We start from the raw sequence: 20,059 nt of genomic DNA on the forward strand, positions 1-20,059 counted from the left end.
TCTGTGTGTTTCTTTTTATATATTCTAAGTTTATAATTTTTTTTTTCCTTCTATTCCTAAGCTGGAGCCTGCTTTGCTCTATTCCTGGTCACATCTCACAGTAGACACCAGGGAGAAGGTATTTTCATGGGGGCACTGGGATTGTGCCAGCATCAAACCGTGACAAAAATCCATCCCCCTTCCCCCATCGAAAAAGAGTATAATTGGGGTCCAGATGAACTGTGCCTCTGAGATCTCCCCGACGTAACAGGCGGATCCTCAACTGGACTGGACCAAAGGAATTTGTCTCTACGTTTGGTAGCTCTATCCCCCTCTTTCTCTCTCTTTCTCCATCTTTTTCTCTCTCTTAATCCCTCTATTGCATTTTGCTGTGGTCATTCAATAAAGTTATATTTGTTTTGATTATTACTGCAAATCCCCAGTGCTGTGTCAGGTTTTTGCACCCTGAGATCAAACCCACGAACCATCATGACACCGGTTCGTAAGGACGGATCGTGACATCCGGGTGCTGCCTGTCTGGCTGTGGCCAGCAGCTCGCGTCCAAACACAAGCAGGTGCCTTCTGGGCAAGGGAATGGACTGGCACGAGCAGCCATTTTCCCTGGTGAACCTGGGAGGAACCTGGGCAAGTGCAGAAGATTGGGATGACCCTGGCATGAGAGAACCTGTGGTGTGTCTCTGATGATGCTGCCAGCACTGCGAAGGAAGAGCCAAGACAAGTGCTGGAAGCAGACACATCCTGCCGATTTCTGCTCTTCCATGGACACGGAACACACTTGCTCCCCCAGCTCCAGAAGACTTGATGCAGGAACAAAAGCATTCCTGCAGGAACAACCAAAGGCCAAGGGGCGTTTCGCCACTTTCCCTTCCACACCGCACGCTTGGGCAAATTGCACTGACCAAGCAGCCTTTTCCCCTCTTCCCCATTGGCCTGAAGACACTCTGCACCAAGAGAAAGCTCCTGGACAGCCGGCTATCCAACAACAGCAATTTAATGTTCCTCTAGGGGGTGAAGGGAAAGGAAGTGCTGGCAGAGGAGAGGTGCTCCCCGCAGGCTCAGGTGGCCCCAGCAGACGCAGCCTCCCGGAGCAGTTCTGCACAGCGCCGCAGCAGGACACTCAGCCACGGCCACACAGCAAAGGCCGCGAGTGCCAGAGGCGGCGCAGTTGGTCTCGCATCTTCTGGAGTCGGGAGCAGGGAACGCTCTGTAGAGCTAAAAGGATGTACAGAGCTTGAAGCGCCAGGCATGAGATGGCAGGGCTGGTGTCATCCGTCATGTCCTGAAGGGCTGCCGAGAGAGAAACAGAGGCACAGTCAGAGGCTGGATCTGCGGGGAGCTGGGGAGAGCCTCCAGGCTCGTGCATAGCACGCAGCTCCTGGCACGGCCTGGAGGAAGCAGGAGGCAAGAAGGACGAGCTGGCAGCTGCTGGCCAGGAATGTCCCCCAGGCGCCTGCAAGGTGTCTGTGCTGTGGGCACCTTGGGGCGCGCAGGGAGCGGAGCCGTCCGCGGGCGGGCCAGGGAACGCAGGTGCCAGCGGCAGCCCCCGGCGAGAGCCTGCGGGCCTCACTCACCCCTGCAGATGATGCGGAAGTGCGGCTGCTGCCCTGTCAGGAAGCGCCCGGCCATCCCTGGGGAACACAGAGCGTGTCCTGCCTTCAGAGCCACAGCTGCCGCCCACGGGCGCTGCCAGCCCCGAGGCCACACGCCCTGCTGGCCCGGCAGGGCTCAGCCCGGGCCCCTGGCGCACGCTGCCGCCCCAGGCCACGGCTGCCAGAGGGCGGCAGCAGCAATGCCGAGCCCCGCCGGGGCTGCACATGCCCGCGCCCGGATCCTGCTGCCGGGACAGCAGGCGGGGCTGGGGCCGAGCTGGGGCGGGCCGGGCCGGGGAGGGAGCCGGCCTTGGCGCTCACCCATGAACCTGACGGCCGCCTCTCGCAGGGGCTCCTGTGCGCTCCGCACGTAGGGCAGGGCCAGGCGCAGCTGCTCGGCCGCTCGGCTCCTGTCCTCTGCCAGCTGCAGAGAGCGGCGGGGCACGGAGGGAAAGGGTTGATGCGGGCCCTGCCCCTGGGCCGGGCGCTGCCTACGGCCGCCACTGCTCCCCCTGCCCACAGAGCCCTGAGGCCCGGCCAGCAGCCGCAGGCGCCGGGCTCGGCACGGGGCGGAGGGCCCGGCGAGCCGCGGTGCCGCCCCGCAGCAGAGCCCGGCTGGCTCGGGGCTCCATCGGCACCGGCCTTGGGGCCACAGGAGCCTGGAGAAGAGCCCGCACGGCCCAGGCAAGGGAGCGGCGTGTGGGGCGCAGGCTGGTGCCCCTGCCTGCGGCACTGGGCAGGGGCCACAGCTGCCAGCCCCACACACTGGGCGCCGGGGGCAGGCGGCTTCTCCAGGGATTGGGCTGGGCATTCCAGGCTGTCCTTACCAAGCACTCGGCAAATCTCCACATCTGATCCGTCTGCAGCAGCTGCTTGAGATCCTTCCTCTTCAGGAAGCTTACTGCAGAAAGCAGCGTTTCCCGAGAGGCCTGCAGAGCAGCAGAGACCCAGAGATGGCACCGCAGCCCAGGGCACCGGACCCGCATCGCTGTGCCAGGGCCGGGAGGAGGCTGGAGCCCGTCAGGTGCCAGGGGCTGGGGAGACAGCTGAGCTCCTTCCATGGGGACACCCAGGAGGCCTCACCTGTGCCACACGCCCGTTCTCATCGTGGCAGTGGAAGAAGAGTGGGAGCAGGCTCTGGCTCACGTGCTTCTTCAGGGGCTTTTCTCCCTTTGCCACTACCAAGGTGATCACGTCTTGGAAGAGGCGAATGGAGAGCAGCTGCACAAGGCTGTTGTCCTGTTGAAAAGGAAGCCAAAGCCCTCCACATCAGCTGCTCCAGGCCTCCCTGTGCCCAGGCTCAAGACAGCACCCAAGTGCCCGTGGCTGGGGGCACAGAGCCTCACATTGTCAAAGAGGTGCCAGAGCGCCTCAGCCAGCTGCAGGGCGATGGGGCTGGCTATTGCCAGGTCTTTCTGCAGCAGCAGGTGGCTGAGCACAATGAGGGTCTTCTCCACGATGTCTTCATCCCTATCCCACAGTAGCTTCCCAAGGCTTTCAGTCAGGCTGTACATGCTTGGATCCTGTGTGCAAAACAAGGCTGGGCAACCCCACGCTGCTGCTGCTGCTGCTGCTGCAGGGCTCAGAGGCCCAAGGCCTGTCCCAAAGCACTCAGGCAGCTGAACAGCGACCCTGGAGAGCTGGGAGCAGCTGCCACAGCTGCCAAAGCCCAGCTAAGCCCAAGGGGCTGCTTGCCCCAGCCCTACGCTGCCAGCACAGCTTCAGCTGCTGCCTCCTTCTCACCATCGAGGTGAGCACCACGAGGCCTCGCAGCGCCACGCCACGCATCTGCCTGGACTCGCTCTGCAGGTGCCTTGTCAAGATCTCCAGGACTTTTTTACCGCATTTGCTCAAGTCCAGGCAATCCAGGACCTGAAAGGCACAGAGCAGGCACAGAGCAGGCACAGAGGTGCCAGCTGGCAGGAGCTCAGAAGTGCACAGGGCCGAGCCAAGGCAGCAGCACAGGGCACGGACAGCGTCCCAGGCAGCTGCGGCTACGAGAGGGCAGAGGGCTGGGAGGCAGCTCAGCCAGGCAGCGCTGGCCATGGGACTCACCTCCACCAGGAAGGCCAGGGCGGGCAGCTCCCAGTCTGAAATGCCTTGGCTGAGCAGGTCAAAGAGGCAGGATGCCATGCCGCAACACCAGATGATGGAGACACGGCGCATCTCCCTGGCAGGGAGAAAAAGGCACCATTGCTCCTGGGCCGGGCGGGCAAACCTCTCCCAGGGCTGGCTCGCAGAGCCCTGGTCTGCTCCCGAGCATCCCGAGGGCGCTTTGGGAGGCGGCTGTTCCCGGGCAGCCTCCTGTGCCGGCCTTTTCCAGTCTGCTCATCCCTCCCTTGGTGACAAGGCCCGGCTGCCCATGAGCACAGGGACTGTGTGGGGCGTTGCAGGCACAAAGGAGAGGGGCGGTGGGGAGAACGAGGTCTCACCTGGCCAGCAGACCCACTGCGCAGTGGTGGGTGTCGGCACAGAGCAGCGTGTCCCAGGCACGCTTGCGTTCCATGGACAGCACCACGTGCTCATAGCGCATTTGGCAGAGCAGGGCCTTCAGGGTCTGCAGCGCAAAGCTGTGTGCAGAGCAAAGCCCAGGTCACGCTGGGAGCCCCGGCTCCTGCCCTGGGGGCGTGGGAGGGATGGGGAGACTGGGAGGACTGGCACGGAGCACCTGTTGGGGTTGGCGGAGAGGCCGTGTTGCTCCTGGCATCCCTTCCAGAAGGTCTCAACCTCTTCTGGCATATCCTGCATGCTGATGTAAGCTTGGAAGAGCAGATGCAGAAAGAGATTGGAGAAATACTCCAGCACCACAGGCGAGCGCCAGGCCAGATTGAAGACTCTCCACAGGGCCACAGTTGCCTGCAAGAAATAAAATAGCCAGAGACAAGGCTCAGTGCCAAGACATCCACATGGCAGGGCCTGAGCATGTGGGGGAGAGGCCGGGGGAGACACGGGGGGAGCAGCGGGCCTGGTGTCCCTGAACCCTTCCCCTAAGGCAGGATTCAGCCCAGTGCCTGAGGCAGGGGGATGCAGCTGGGGGGAGGACAGAGAGCTGGGTGCTGGAGAGGCAGCCTGGGGGCTGGCAAAGGCCAGCACCAGAAACTCACAGCCAGGGCAAAGACTCCTGCGTTGTCCCCATCGGAGGTGTACACGCTGTGCACTGGCCAGGCGCTCAGCACATCGAGGAGTAGCTGCAGCGCCGGCTCCGCAGTCCTGCTCGAGGACATGATGGTTCCCCACATGGTGGCGGCAGCTCTGTGGGGTCAGAGCTCTGTGTCAGGGCGGGCTCGGCCACAGCACCGTGGCCTGGGCAGCTGCAGGGCCCCGCGCTGGCCCTCAGCCCTGCCTCTGCCCACTGCCCCTGGCCGGCAGCAGCCAGCCAGCCCACGTGGGTACAGGCCCCGAGGGGCAGGGAGGGAGCGTGGCACCAGGCTCAGGAGCTGCCATGGCAGCCCTGGAAAACAGAGGAGCCAGAGGATCCTGGAACTGCCTGCCTGTCTGGCAGTCAGCAGGGACAGGCTCTACAGGGTGATGGGCCGGTGAACCCGAAGCCCTCAAGGCATGTGGGGCTGCCCCACCTGTCACACGATGGGGCCCAGCGCAAGAGGGTGATCAGCACATCAGAGGGGTATTCCTCGGTCAGCTCCAGAAGGGCCTTGTCCAGCCTGTGCCCAGCAGCCTCATTGGCCGTGAGCCACTGGTGGATGGACCTCACCATGGCGGGCACCTGCAGAGGGCACGGGGAGACTTGGAGAGCTGCCAGAGCAGCAACTCCCCCTGAGAAGTGCTTCCCTTCCAACTGCATTGGCCGGGCCTCAAAGGCCGAGGGAGCCCGGCAGAGCCGGCTCGAGGCGCCGCACCACTGCTGGGGCCATCGAGCCCTTGCCCCAGGCTGCTTACTTGCATTGGATTGGAGACACCCTTCTCCACAAGCAAATCCAGCATGGCAGCATCGATCTCGGCATCAAGGAACGGAAGGTTGGCCAAGACGCCCGTGCCCGCACCGGCGGTCTCTTCCTGCCAAAGGCACGTGATGAATTCACAGAGGGTCGGCAGGAGAAGGGCAGCAAGAGAGGGAGAATCCATGGAGCGCTCCAAGCCTGGTGCTTGGCTGAGCAGTGCCAGCAGGCCCAGCCCAGGTGGGGATGGCCGCAGGTACCTGCGCCATTCTGCCCAAGCGGCCACGGGCGGCTTCCTGTTCTTGTGTCCGGTCCTGGGCTGCATCTGGCAAAGAGCGAGCGCAGCCAGAGCTGAGGGGCTGCAGGAGAGGCCGGAGAACACAGCCCAGCCCTGCGCTGCCCAGGCAGGGAGAGCCTCGGGGTGCCCCAGGGGATGGAGCGTGGCTGCCAGGTGCTCCAGCCCAGCTTCTGTCCTATCCATGGATATGTCCACAGGGATGGGATGGGATGGGATGGGATGGGATGGGATGGGGCCAAGCATGCTGCAGGCACCAGCCCTGTGGCCCAGCTCTAACACTCACGCTCCTGCAGCAGCTGGAACTGCTCCAGTTCTTCAGGCTGCTGTGCTGAGGTAGCTCCAGCCTCTTCCTCCTCCACCCAGGCCAGCCTGGGCACGCTGGGGGGTCTCTGCTCCATGTCACTCTTTGCAGTTATGAGTGCTTGGTGAAGCAGAGAGGCCTCAGAAGAGCTAAAGATGAGCAAGTGCTGCAGTTGTGCCTTGAAGGCACCTGCAACAGAGGAGCCTCAGGAAGGCTACAGGACAGGAACTCCTGCAGTCTGTCCTCGAGGGCAGCAGCAAGAGAGAAGTCTCAAAAGGGAAATAGGACTGCAAGTCCCGCAGTCTGTCCTCGAGGGCACCGGCTGCAGGGATGGCAGACGCTTGGGAAATGCTCCACGTCACCGAGTCCCGCAGCCTGGCCTCGAGGTCACCTGCACAGGGAACGCCTGGGAAAAGCTCCGGGTCAGCAAGGAACGAGTTGGCTGTGTGGGGGCTCCTCACAGCACTGCTCTGTCCCGTCCTGTCCCGTCGCGTGTACCGAGCACTGTGGCATAGCCATGGCACCACCAGCACCTACGTCACGACGTGTCACAAAGGGTCACCCTTGCACACTCTGTCCCTTTCCATCCCACAGTGACCATGGTGCACTGTGTCACAGAGAGCCCCAGGACACACCTCCACATGCCCTGGGGACACCCCCACGCCACCCAAACTGCCCCAGCTTGCAGGCAAGACCTTGCCCCAAGTGTTGAAGACACAGCCCAGCAGGAACTTTAGCAACGGCCCAAACAAGAAGCAGCTGCTCCTCTACTCTGCCTGCTCAGGGCAGCAGAATGAGCCCCCACGGCTGCCACCGCAGCTGAGCAGGAAGGGCACTGGGGCCTTCCACAGGCCCTGCCACGGCCTCTTTGGGACCAGTCCCAGTGCTGGGTGGCCGGCACAATCGCAGGGGCGTGACACGGACACGGGACATGTGGCTGCCTTGGTTTGGAAAGACAGGAGTCTGCTAAGGAAGGCAGGAGCCTCCCCTGAAATGGAGAATGTAAACCCTCCCCACCCTTCCTGACTGCTATAAACTTTAAATTTAGGGGCTCTCAGGCAAAAATATGGGAGCAGGAAATAACAGTTCTTTAATAGGGAAGGAAAAAAAGAAAAGGATTAAATAAAGAATGCAGTACACTAGAACAACACTGACAGAGTCAGAACCCAATCTGACACCCTGTGGGTAAAGGTGTGGTAGCAGTGCAATTGGAAATGTGGCTGCAGCCCTCCTGAAGTGTCAGGGGTGGTTCTGTTGGAGCAGGGGGGTCCTGTAGAGAAGGATGTGTTCTTCCTCCGAGGATCCAGTGGAAGAAGAGGCAGCTGCTGTTCCTCTGGGGAATCCAGTGAGAAAGCCACACTGGTGTCTCAAAAACCTCTGGATTATATCTGGGTAGCAATGCTTGGCTCCTCCCTCTGGGCGGAGCATCTCCCAATGGGATGTTACAGTTCTTATCAGTCATGCAGTGACATTCAATAGTCTGTTATCAACAGATGTCCCCTCCCCAGAGAGGTGTGAATGTGGTCACTCAAAGAGAGAGATAAGGCAAACTGCCTGCTTGACAAAGATAATCTGCCATACAGATGGTCATGGAAAACATCTTGCATTGCAATCTGGAACAGCAACTATAACAAACTCCTCTCTCATTCTTTATAAAACATTTAGCTTGAGCAATGTTTCTTATGCTTTGGACTTCGCTGATAATTAGCTGAATAAAACAAGGAATCAAACAAGGAAGAAATATTCAAACAGCTGTAACACATAAATGGAAGAAGCCTAATTTCTTTCACCATTCTATACATGATCTCACCAGCTAGTTTTTTTAACATTGGTTCCCAATTTTGGATCAGTGTGTGGGTTTTTTTTCATTGTGGTCATCTATTTTAATATATCTACACCTGATATATTAATTTTTTCACAAACACTCCCTTCTTTGGCCAGTAGATAGTCTAAAGCCAATCTATTCTGATATATTATGGGTTTTGTTTGGCTTTGTTGACTTGATATTAATTCTAATCCCCATCTGGTTATGTTTGTTATTATCTCTACAACTTTTTGGAGTCTTATAAGATGATTCAGCTTATTAATTGGGGCTGATACAGAGTCAGATTGCTGTGCTGGTTTTACCTTTTTGTTTACTGATTCTTCTTTTACCAAATCTTGGACTCTACCCTTAAAGGCAAATGTGAAACAAATCCATCTCTCCCCTTTTGGACATTCACTTCCCAATATATTCTCACTTTTTCCTAAGTTTCTCGCAATGCAATATTTTCCCCATTTTGCATACAGGTACTTAATTTGGATGGGTCATAGCAGTGACTGCTGACATGGGTGTGTGTAATAAAAGAGGAACTTTGATTTCTTTCCATCTAATGCTTTTGATAGCATTTGTGACACGATTTTGCTGGTATCCCTAAAGGGAAAAGACAGAAGATGAGTGACAGAAAAAGGAATAACAGAGGTCTGGTATGGCTTATACCCCCACCTGCCATGCCTATGGGGTTGCTGCCCATAGCAGGTGTATTTGATCTTCTCGGTGGCGAGCACAGCGGCCAATCCAGTCTTGCCCTCTTCTCCTTGTCACTCCCTTTTTGCTAATTTCCAGGCAAATCATTTTTGACACTCTGTAATTGTCGTTTCCCACTGTTCCTCAGGTATCTCCTGCTCAACAGGCACTAATAACTCCCATCCACAAAACAAAGTTATTATTTCAGTTGTTTTGAGTTCTATCTGGATAGGGGATAGATTTGGTGCTCGACACTTCCTGCAACATGAGCATCAATTGTGGAAACTGCAATACCAATTTTCCCCACAATTTAAACATTTACATTTAACCCAGCATTATAACCCAGCATATCTGGTATTAGGATGAAGCAAACAGGGTATATGGTATGGCCCTGATGGAAGTTGTAATTCCTCCCCCTCTTTGTATAAGTCACAGGCTAAGGCCAGAACATGAGAATTCTCTGACCGAAATAGTCCTGATGCTCCTTGTTTGGAGTGGAAGTATTCCTCCCCAAATTGGATATCTGACATGTCTCAGAATTTGTCCAGATGGCACTTGAAACCACTGATATAAACCTGGCCTTGTTTCTCAATTAGCTGTGATTCTTTGTACATTCCTTGGATCATTTGGGTCGTCGCAGTTCGTTACCACCCAGTCCCAACTTAGGAGCCAATTTGGTATCACCCGGTTTAAATGTGCTAGTCCACTCCTCAGGTTCCTTCACAGCTCCTTTGATTCTGCTGGCCTGGATCCACTCTCTTTTCCCTTGGCTTGGATTGCTGCCTCATTTGTCAGTAGTACCTGAAAAGGACTTCTCAATAGCACAGAACAGTGACTGGAGGAAAGGCAACTCTACATCAGGATTTGCCATTAGCATTCTTCAAAACTTCCTAGGTTTAGCAACAAGTTGGGTTTTTTGGGTTTTTTTTGGGCACAGCTGCTTGTTCTTCTTGTACCCAGCTGAGTCTTGAGCTGCGCTAGGTTGTTCAGCTCTTGGGATCACTCAAAGGACAGTTCTCCTAGAGAAAAAGGGACTTGCCATGCTTAGGATGCTTCCCTTTCTTTCTATGGCAGGAAGCCTTAACAGCACTGAAGGAAAAACTCAGAGGCAAATTCCTCTTCTTGTGAGCCACAATTAGTAAAACAAAAAAACCACCCAAAGCCAAAGAAAACCAAACCAAACCAAACAACCAAAAACATAAATAAAAAAAAAAAAAAAAAAGAGAGCCAGGCCAGTCTTAACATCTATTGCCTTTTATCGTCTGAGCAGTATTTAGCTGTTCAGCCTTCACAGATCCATTCTTCTAATACCTTCTCAGAACAAACCCCCCCGCCCCATCCTATCAGCAAAAAAAGAAGAAAGAGAAAAAGAATCTTGCTTTAAGAGAACAAAAATAACTTGGTGAGCTTTTGAGAATTAGCGAGAGATCAAGGCTATCTCTGCTTTGGTCTTATCGCTTATTCTCATGCCACCCCCTCTTCTCTCTCTCTTCACTCATAGCAGGGCCCCTGTGGGGACCTTGGGGATGTGCCTCGCCCCCCTTTCGCCCCTTTTCTCTCTCTCTCTTCACCCACCTACTGGGGCTGAGGCTGCCGCCCTGCACGGGGACCCCAGCAGGCTGGGAGCCACCCCCGGGCAGCTCCGTCCCTGCGGCAGCCGCGCTCCTCAGCAGCAAACTGTGCAAACCGTGCCCAGCGCCGCTGCCGGGCTGCTGAGCGTGTGCAGCAACCCCGCGCCCTCCGAGACCCCGGCACCACCAAGCAGCTGCCGAGCCCCAGCGGCGCCCACACAAACCCGCGCCCCGCGCCGCCTCCACCGGGGGGCAAACGCTGGAAGTTGTCACGCGGGGCCGCCCCCATGGATCAGCCCCTGCCGCAGCCCCGAGACTCTGCCGCCCGCACAAGAGCGGTCAAACACCCACAGCCTCAACACCCCTCACCCTGGCTGCCCAGGGATTCTTTTTCTCTAGTAAGCATTTGGATGAACCATCAACATATATCTTCTCCCCCTCTAGGAGGGCTTGTTCTGCTACATCCTCCTGAACTTCAGCTTGGTATTGCACAATTTCTGAACAATCATGGGTTAAGGTACCTTTTTGTTTTCCATAATAGTTGAGGTGGATTCAAACTTTTTTTTACTTCTAGTGTTAAATTATCATTATTTCACATTTTTACATCTTAGAGTCTACTAACCATTTTCCCCCCAGCTTTTTATTTTCCTTTTTTTTTTCCTTTTTGATTTTAACACATTTTGGACTGCATCAGGTGTACACAACACTACTTTATTTCTAAGACTTTGTCCACAGCCTTTTCTTCTTCTGGCATAACCTCTATTCCCAGCTGGATTTGTAAGTCTTTTCCAAAGAAGTTGACACCTGCTCCAGGAACTAAGAAGACATCTCCTACCCCCATTCTGGCTTCCCCTTTAATTCCTACATTTTTAATGACAGAGATTTTAAACCCTTCTCCTCTTCCCCCAGCCATTTCCACCGTGACACCATCTACATCACATCCTCCTGGAACATCTACTACAGAAGTTCTCTCTGCATCAGTATGAACTATAAATTCTAATACTTCCTCTTGGGGGCCTACTTTTAAAGTTATCAAAGGCTCCTGACAGCACCCATCCCTCAGAAAACAGGGTCACATTCATATTTTCTGAAAAATCCCTTTACCCAGGATTTTTCTCCTAAGAAGCTGAGAAGCCTCAGAGAAAAAAAAAAAAGAAAACAATATTATCTCATTTGCTTCTCCTGTGTTTTGCTGCTTTGGAATGTGTTCAGAGATTGTTTATTCAAGAGGTGATTGTTTCATTAGTTTCTACTGTAAAATATTTTGTCTTATTAGTCAATCAGAGTCAAGCTGTGTTGGGGCTCTGCAAAAGAGTCACAAGTTTTTCATTATTATCTTCTTAATCTTCTGTAAGTATTCTTTCTGTATTCTTTAATATAATATAATATCTTAAAATAATAAATTACCCTTCAGAAAACAAAGTCAAATTCATAATTTCTTCCTTCCTTTGTCAGGCATCCCGCAAATACAATAAAACAGAGCCCAATGTTCCTCCCACTCCCTCACCGGGCACACCCCCTGAGCCATCCCCAGGCCTCCTCCTGAGTGAGGGTGACCTCCCCCCTGCAGCAGAAACAGCACCCCCAGTCCTCTCCCGGGACCCTGACCACGCCGGGCTCTGTCTCCTTCCTGAACCTCCCCCATGGATACAGAGGGAGCTGAAATCACCGAGGGAACAGAGACCAGGCTGAAAGTTGGCTGTAGAGCCAGATCCAAAAGGGGACAGAGGGAGGAGCAGAATTCAACAGTGTGGCTGAAATCAAGGAAGAAACAGGGGTAGGTGCAGGAGCAGTCAGCTGGGAGGAGCCACAGCAGGGACGGGAGTGATCATGCCCGGTGTGGGTGAGGAGCGCTGAAGCTCTTGGCTCAGACAGAGAAGCTGGTATGGGTAGGGAGACTGGAGCTTCTGGCATGAGCAGAGAAACTGGAGACAGGGAGAGACACTCTAGGATAGACATTTTCATGCTGTTCTTGTGAGCCAGCGAAGGCTTACGGAAGAAAAGGAAAGCCTCGTATCTCTCTCAAGGAAGGTACCAAGGCTATCACCATGACAATATGAAGAAAGAGAGAAAGTCAAAAGATACCGACTGTGGTTGGCTCACAGAGTGACATGGCTCCTTTTCACCTATTGAGAGTTCTGTTTCCTTTTCATGACCAATGGGCAGTGTATGTGTTTGTTAAGCAAATGTAAATATCCTGTAAAAGTATAAAAGCAACATGTTGCTTTAATAAATAGTGATGCCGAATTTTGCCCCAAAAGGCGAGAATAAGCTGCCCAGAGACTGGATTTGAGGTCTATAGGCAGGAGGTATTTATTGGCAACGCGTTGGAGAAATCACTAAATGGATTTCCAAATTGTGTACAGCAAAAGCAGGTTTTTATACAATTTTGAAAAAGGATTACACCATTATTACATGCATATTCATAGGTAGGCAGGAGTACAGTCGGAGTCTTCCAGGAATTCTTGGTCTTCCTTAGTTAAATTTTAAGCTTTTCCTAATTTGGGCAGTTTCCTGTTATTCTTGGCATGTCTTTCCATGGCTTGGCAGAAGTTATTGTTGTAGTTGGCTTGATTCTATGGCTTGGCAGGTCACTTTAACTTATTGGCTTCCATTTCTGCTTTTCTCTTCAAATATTCTAATTCCAATGTTTCCTCTTCAAATATTCTGATTCCAAAGTTTCTTCTGTGTGTGTTTTTTTTGGTTAACTTATCTAGATATATGATCAAAGTTAGGGCTCCCTAACAGTGTATTTTAGGTTATTTATTAACTTATCCAAATATCTGATCAAAGCTCTTCCTAATAGTGTATTTTAGGTTATTTATTAACTTCTGCGATTCCCTTGATATACCTTTAAGTGTCTTTTAATTCTTTTATTTCTCAAAAAAAAAACCTTATTGTTCAATATAATGAATGGCTTCATTCCCCCCTTTTCTTATAACTTACGAATTCTTTCGTCAAATCCTATAGGGCGCTGATACGCTCGTACCATAGCCCAAATCATTTGGGTCCTTCTCATTATGATTCTTAGTCTCCACCACATACAAATATTTGTGAGAGTTAATAGTAACAGAATTACAATTACTATTAGCATTGGGTGTACCAGGTAGTTGAAGACTTGTGTAGCTGTTGGGGAGTATCCTATAAAGATATCCCACCAATGATGCTGGCCTACTTGTTCCACTTCGGTCAGGACATTCTTTATTTTTTCTGAATTATGTTCTACCTGCCATACCATTCGTTTAGTTGTTTGATTCACCTTTTGCACCAATTTCTTTACTTTAGGATGTGCGAGCATTGCTTTAAGAACTTTGACGTCCATCCCTATTTGTAATTTCGGTATCTCTTGATATAGGTTAAAATCTGCGTTAATTAGCTGTTGAGTAGTTATTGGGACAGTATAATGAAAATCACAACCTACTATCTTGGTGAAGTTGCATACACAGAAGTTAGTATTGTTAGTCTCCATTTGGCAATTATCTATAGTGACGTTGTCACAAGCTGTCCTTACGCAAGCGCACCCATTCCCTATATAGTAAACTTGTGATTGTGTTCTATTATGCGGAAGCATTTCAAATGTACATACACTATTTTCAGCATCTAAGCATAAATCTTCTGCTTCTACTACAGCGTTCTCGCAGACATAGCCTAATTGTCCTCTAGGAATGCATGCTTCTGTGCTAACCGATTGCCACCTATTTTTGGTATTATCATAACTGGCCCAGACATTATGGTCTATTGGCCTGACAATGACATTTTGATGTATTGTCCCAAGAGTGAGGATAGGAAAGATAGCTCTTTCCTCTGCTGCACTAATGGTGAGGACATAGGCTTCAATGTGTTCTTGTTGAGGCTCATAAGTGAAATTTACTAATTGCCACCAGGCTTGGTGGTCCTTTTCAAATTGTGTAGTATGATTGTCCTTTAATATTGTTTCTCTTATCTCTTGAGGTAATATACCTGATGTTCCTTCTCTCATTATTCCTGCCGCTACTGATTGTACCCATTGTTGCGTCTGAGGGCATTGGATAGCTAGTGCAACTTCTTTGCTAAGTTCCCCTGTATAGTCAGCAAACTTTGCGAAATCCTCTGCAGTGTTGTTTGCTACCATGGTTAGCAATTTTACTACTAGTGATTGTGTTTCTGCTAATGTGATCATGGATGAACTGAGAGGCATTTTAAGCTTCCCCAAGTTCGACGTGACAGTACTCAATTTGTTTACTAACACCTCTTGATCTATCGTGTTTAATATACCAAATCCGGTGCCAATCCACCCACTTATATCTCTTTGTGCTCTTCTGTGATGAGATCTTGTTGCTAACCATGCATTCCATCCCTTAAGGCTTTGCTGTATAAATGGTTGGCAATCCTTCTGCAAATATGTAATATCGGTGTGAATGTTCATCTGGACCTTTTTCAGGGAATAAGTGGGGTCTAACAATAATTTTTGTTCATTGGATTTTCGTATCACCTGAGGCCCTATAAAGGTTAGGTTATGTACTGCTATACATTCCACCAGTGGAGTGGTTTCTTGGGGCAAGTCTAGACCTGGGTACAATGGGATCACGTCCTCTGGTAATGCCACCTTATATCCGACAGCACGCTTAGGGAAGCCAGAACCCACTTCCAGCATTTTCAACTCTCTTTCACATGTGAAGGTCATCGACTGATCCAATCTAAATGCCATCTCGCACTGTGCTTTCCCTTCCTCAGGACCACTAGATGCTACAATCTTTCCTGCAGAAAAGAGAAGAGGGTGAAGGTCAAGGGTTATGTTTTGAGGATGTAGTTCCCCAAGCGGATCTTCTGTATAAATTACTGAGTCTTGGGGTTGTGATCCGGATGGATCTTCCCTGAAGTCACTCCACTGACATGAAATTGGGCCCTTTTGCTGAATCCAGGCGGTGGGCTTGCCCATTTTCACTGGACTAAAAGTAATTAGGTTATGTTCAGAGGCTGCCATCAAGGGATGAATTGTTAATACTAGCCGCCGTGTTTTTCCTTCTACTAGGTCAAGTTCTCGACACCCAATTTGGATTAGGTCTCCCTTGTATGCTACCATGGTGGGCTGATTCCACGCTTTACTCGCGTATGGCTGATTGTTACGTAAGGCATAAACCTCAAAATAGGATCCCTTTGGTTCCGTTTCCATCTCCGGGTGGATACACTGGTGTGCATTAGACCATGGGTCTATTGGGGCAGAGTCTTGGGGAAGAACTATACTTATCGAGAGTCCAATGATCAAGGTTGTGAAGGTCTGAGGTGGAGTCAGGATCATGATGTCTGTTCCTCTTGTTTATTCTCCGGAGCCTTCTTGACCCGAGAGTAATGAATCCACGTGGGTCGCTCCTTGATCCGAACCGCGGTGAAAGTAGTCAGCAGCACTTGGAAAGGTCCCTCCCACTTCTCTTGTAGGGGTTTTCCTAAAAGATTCTTAACATACACCCAATCACCGGGATTAAACGGATGCAGTTTGCAATCAGGTTGTTTAGGTTGGTGCTCTATCACCACAGCAGCATTCTTATCGAACTGTTTCCCCACCGTAATTACATAATCATAAATGTACTGGTTACCGATTTGGTCTATAGTGTCCCCATTTACAATTTGCATAGCATAAGGTCTACCATACAAAATTTCAAATGGGCTTAACTTTTCTTTTGATCTTGGTTTGACTCTCAGCCTAAGCAGAGCAATAGGCAAAGCTTGATACCACTGCAAATTAGTCTCCTGGCATATTTTGGCAATTTGCTGTTTGATGAGATGATTCATCTTTTCCACTTGCCCACTGGCCTGTGGACGGTAAGGCGTGTGTAATTGCCATTTGATTTGTAATGCTTTGCTTATTGCTCTCACCACTTTTGCACAGAAATGTGTACCCCTATCTGAAGAAATGCTCTTCGGTACCCCAAACCGTGGAATAATTTCATTCAACAGTACTTTAGTTACTTCCTTTTCCTTATTTGTCCTACAAGGGAATGCTTCAGGCCACCCAGAAAATGTATCAGTTAATACCAACAAATACCGAAACCCCCCTTTTCTTGGGAGTTCAGAAAAATCAATTTGCCATACTTCACCTGGGAATTTACCTCGATTTATAGCTCCTTGGTGTACCTTGGTTCCCGTATTTGGGTTGTTTTTCAGACACCGCTCGCACTGGGATGTAACGTGTTTTACGGTAGTAAATAATTTCGGTCCTGCTATCCTGGCTTGCAAATATTGGTAAAGCGGATCTAGACCCCAATGGGCCTTTTCATGCTCCGTCTTTACAATCTGCCACATTAGGTTCCCTGGTATTATCAACTGTCCTGTCTCCAATTGTGCCCATCCACTGTCTAACAATTTACCTTTATTCCTTTGAATCCATCTATGATCTGATTCCTGATAATTTGGTTGGAGGTTTACATCCAGCTCTCCTGGTATTAGAGCTGTTATATTTACCTCTCCGGTTCTTGCAGCAGCTAATTTAGCTTCTGCATCTGCCTTTCTATTCCCAACTTCTGGAGTAGTGTTACCTTTTAGGTGTCCTTTACAATGCATTATGGCCACTTGTGCTGGGAGTTGGACTGCTTCTAGCAATCGTAGGATTTCCTCTGCATGTTTGACTGTTTTCCCTTGAGTAGTCAACAGTCCTCTTTCTTTCCAGATGGCTCCATGAGCGTGCACAACAGAAAAGGCATATTTAGAGTCTGTCCAAATATTTATTCGCATGTTCTCTGCCAATTCCAGAGCTCGAGTCAGAGCTATCAATTCTGCCTTCTGGGCTGAGGTCCCTGCAGGCAAAGGGTTTGACTCGATTACCTCTTCTGTGGTAGTTACTGCATAACCAGCCATTCTTACTCCTTGTTTTACGAAGCTGCTACCATCCGAGAACCAGTCATCTGCATCTTCGAATGGCTCTTCTTTGAGATCCGGGCGACTGGAGTAAACGGCTTCGATTGTTTCCAGGCAATCGTGCTCGATGGGTTCTGCTGAAGTCTTCCCTTCTAGGAATGAAGCTGGGTTCACAACGTTAGTTACCTGGATAGTAACATCATCTGACTCAGCCAAGATAGCTTGGTACTTTAGGAATCTGGAAGGTGACAGCCAGTGATTTCCTTTCTGCTCTAACACAGCAGATACAGTGTGAGCTACTAACACAGTCATTTTCTGGCCCAGAGTGAGCTTTCTGGCTTCTTCAATGTTGATTATCACTGCGGCTACTGCTCTTAGACAGCCAGGCCATCCTTTACTCACTTCATCCAACTGTTTGGAGAAGTAGGCCACAGCCCTTTTGTGTGGTCCTAACTGTTGTGCTAGGACTCCTAGGGCCATTCCTTGTCGCTCATGAGAAAACAGCCAGAATGGTTTTGTCACGTCTGGAAGACCCAAAGCTGGTGCTCTCATGAGTTCCTGTTTCAGTCTCTTATAGGCTCCCTTTGCCTCGGGAGTCCAAACTAGAACACCCTTACTTTCCTTTAGTAAGTCATAGAGTGGTTTGGCGAGTATCCCGTATTGATAGATCCATAGCCGACACCAACCGGTCATCCCCAGGAAGGCACGCAAATCTCTTACCGTCTCTGGTCTAGGCATTTGGCAGATGGCTTCTTTCCTGGCTGCTCCCAGGGATCGCTGTCCTCTGGAAACTTCATATCCCAGATACACCACTTCTTCTTGTACCAGCTGTGCTTTCTGTTGAGAAACTCGATATCCATTTAAACCCAGAAAGTTTAACAGGGAAATAGTCCATTCAATGCATTCTTCTTCTGTTTCTGTTGCTATTAGGAGGTCATCTACATATTGCAAAAGAGTACCATCTCCCAGCGGCCTTTCCCATTGTTCTAGTTCTTTGGCTAGTTGATTCCCAAAAATTGTAGGGCTGTTTTTGTACGCTTGTGGCAACACCGTCCAGGTAAGTTGGGTTTTTCTTCCCCTATCTACAGATTCCCATTCAAATGCAAAGATCTTTTGGCTCTCTGGAGCTAAAGGAAGGCAGAAGAATGCGTCTTTTAAATCTAACACAGTGAACCATGTCAAATTATCTTTTAATTTAGTTAAGAGTGTGTAAGGGTTAGCAACTACTGGATGTAGTGTCTTGGTTATTTCATTTATTGCCCTCAGGTCTTGGACCAATCTATAAGTTCCATTAGGTTTCTTTACTGGCAGGATTGGGGTGTTAAAATCCGATTCACATTCTATCAATAACCCCAATTCTAAAAACCTTGTGATTATGGGCTCAATTCCCTTTCTATCTTCTAACCTCAGTGGGTATTGTTTCCTACTTACCGGCCTCGCTCCAGGTATAAGTTCAATAATGATAGGTGTTGCTTGTTGTGATTTCCCAGGTATATCAGTAGCCCATACTAATGGATATGTTTCACTCAGGATACGCTCAATATTGTGACTTTCAGGCTTCGGTTCTATACAACTGATTGTTAGGCTTAGGGCTGTAATCAGTTGCTCTTCCCTTACTTGAAATTCCAATTTGTCTTTGTTGAATTTTATTACGGCTCCCAAGTTCTCCAGTAAGTCTCTTCCTAATAGAGGCTTTGGTGAATTTGGCAAATACAGAAACTGGTGAATCCCCATTTGTTTCCCAATTTTGTATTTGATAGGTCTCAAAAAGTAAGCTTTTTCTGGTTGGCCTGTTGCTCCCACAACTTGTACAAATTCATCACTCTTAGGTACCAATTCTTGATTTAAAACCGAAAATGTTGCTCCTGTATCAATCAAAAAATCCAATTCCTTTTTACCTTCCCCTAGCTCCATTTTAACCAGTGGGTCTGCTAGGGTACGGCCCACCGGTCCCCCTCATTCACTGCCCTGATGTGCGATAGTAGTAGTGTCCATTGATCTTTCTCTTAGTTGAGGGCACTCACGTTTCCAGTGTCCCGTTTGGAAGCAATAGGCACACTGGTTTGGCCCTATTCTAGCTGGGTGGGGTTGGAACCTCCCTCCCCCTCTCACTGGGTAGCCCCTTCCCCTACCCCTGGTATTAGGTCCCAAATGGTTTGTATTTTGAGCTGTTATTGCTGCAGCCACTATTCGACCAAGCCTCTTATCTTCCTTTTTCTTTTCCTCTATTTCTCTATTATTATACACTTTCCACGCCTCATTCAGCAACGCCTCCAGGTTTTTGTTTGCTGGATGCTCAAGCTTTTGTAATCTCTTCCTAATGTCCGGGTTACTTTGTCCCATCATTAATCCCAACAGGTGTTGTTTACCTTCTTCCGTTGCTGGGTCCAGGGGTGTGTATTGTCTCATGGCTGCCCGAAGTCTATCCAAAAACTCTGATGGGGTCTCATCTTTTCCCTGCCTGATGTCATATAGCATCGACCAATTGATAGCCTTAGGGATCGCATTACGCAAGCCCATCGCTATCAGTTTTCTATACTGCACCAGCCTCCGATAATGCTCTTCATTGCCCGGGTCCCATTCTGGTTTACTGCTGGGGAAATTATCTTCTAGTCTCCCCGATAACACTTGAGCATGTCGTTTTCCGGTTTCCAATACGAGTTCCCTTTCTGTGTCTGTCAACTCTGACAGCATCACCTCTATATCTTCCCAATCAATATCCAAATTCTTTGCCATTAATTCAAACCTCTTCGCTACTCCCTCTGGATTCCTCCTGAAGTTCCTTGCCTCATCCCTCCAATTGTTCAGATCACTCGTTGAGAACGGCACCTTTATTCTAGTCCTCTCCCCTACCATTGGCATAAGTTGTCGGAGAGGAGCTATCGTATGGTTCCCCTCCTCTCTTTGCTCTGCTTCCCTCCGTGCCACAGATCTGGTATAATACGAGTGACCAATCCCCTCCCCGGGATCTTCCAACCACCTCTCACTCTGCATCTGTCGCCTTTCTTCCCGCATCTGCCGGTGCCTATCCTGTTCCGGGCTACCGTCCTCCTCATCTTCTGTTCCC

General features: G+C 50.4%; 1 protein-coding gene and 1 pseudogene across 1 annotated transcript; both read right to left on the minus strand.

The window, feature by feature from the left end:
- The window catches only part of LOC136570618 (zinc finger protein 420-like), a 76,939-nt pseudogene that overhangs the window by 39,784 nt on the left and 17,096 nt on the right, over positions 1-20,059 (minus strand).
- LOC136570557 (uncharacterized) lies at positions 1,020-19,080 on the minus strand. Its single transcript, XM_066571030.1, has 16 exons — positions 16,248-19,080; positions 6,067-6,273; positions 5,746-5,810; positions 5,487-5,603; positions 5,165-5,313; positions 4,694-4,841; positions 4,258-4,445; positions 4,022-4,159; positions 3,645-3,759; positions 3,333-3,461; positions 2,936-3,112; positions 2,673-2,828; positions 2,417-2,518; positions 1,911-2,013; positions 1,572-1,628; positions 1,020-1,287 (listed from the first exon to the last, which is right to left on the minus strand). The coding sequence occupies exons 1-16, from the start codon at positions 18,904-18,906 to the stop codon at positions 1,118-1,120; spliced, it is 4,680 nt and encodes a 1,559-aa protein (XP_066427127.1). The 5' UTR covers positions 18,907-19,080; the 3' UTR covers positions 1,020-1,117.

This window comes from Molothrus aeneus, unplaced genomic scaffold (assembly GCF_037042795.1).
Source record: "Molothrus aeneus isolate 106 unplaced genomic scaffold, BPBGC_Maene_1.0 scaffold_35, whole genome shotgun sequence".
Taxonomy (NCBI): Eukaryota; Metazoa; Chordata; class Aves; order Passeriformes; family Icteridae; genus Molothrus; species Molothrus aeneus.

Bases quoted from the DNA above. Each gene is read 5' to 3' on its own strand.
- LOC136570557 (XM_066571030.1), bottom strand. From the start codon at position 18,906: ATGGAGCTAGGGGAAGGTAAAAAGGAATTGGATTTTTTGATTGATACA. The intron at 5,811-6,066 runs GTGAGTGTTAGA...GCTCTTTGCCAG, and splicing joins GTTCCAGCTGCTGCAGGAGC to ATGCAGCCCAGGACCGGACA. The intron at 1,288-1,571 runs GTGAGTGAGGCC...CTCTCTCGGCAG, and splicing joins CTTCCGCATCATCTGCAGGG to CCCTTCAGGACATGACGGAT.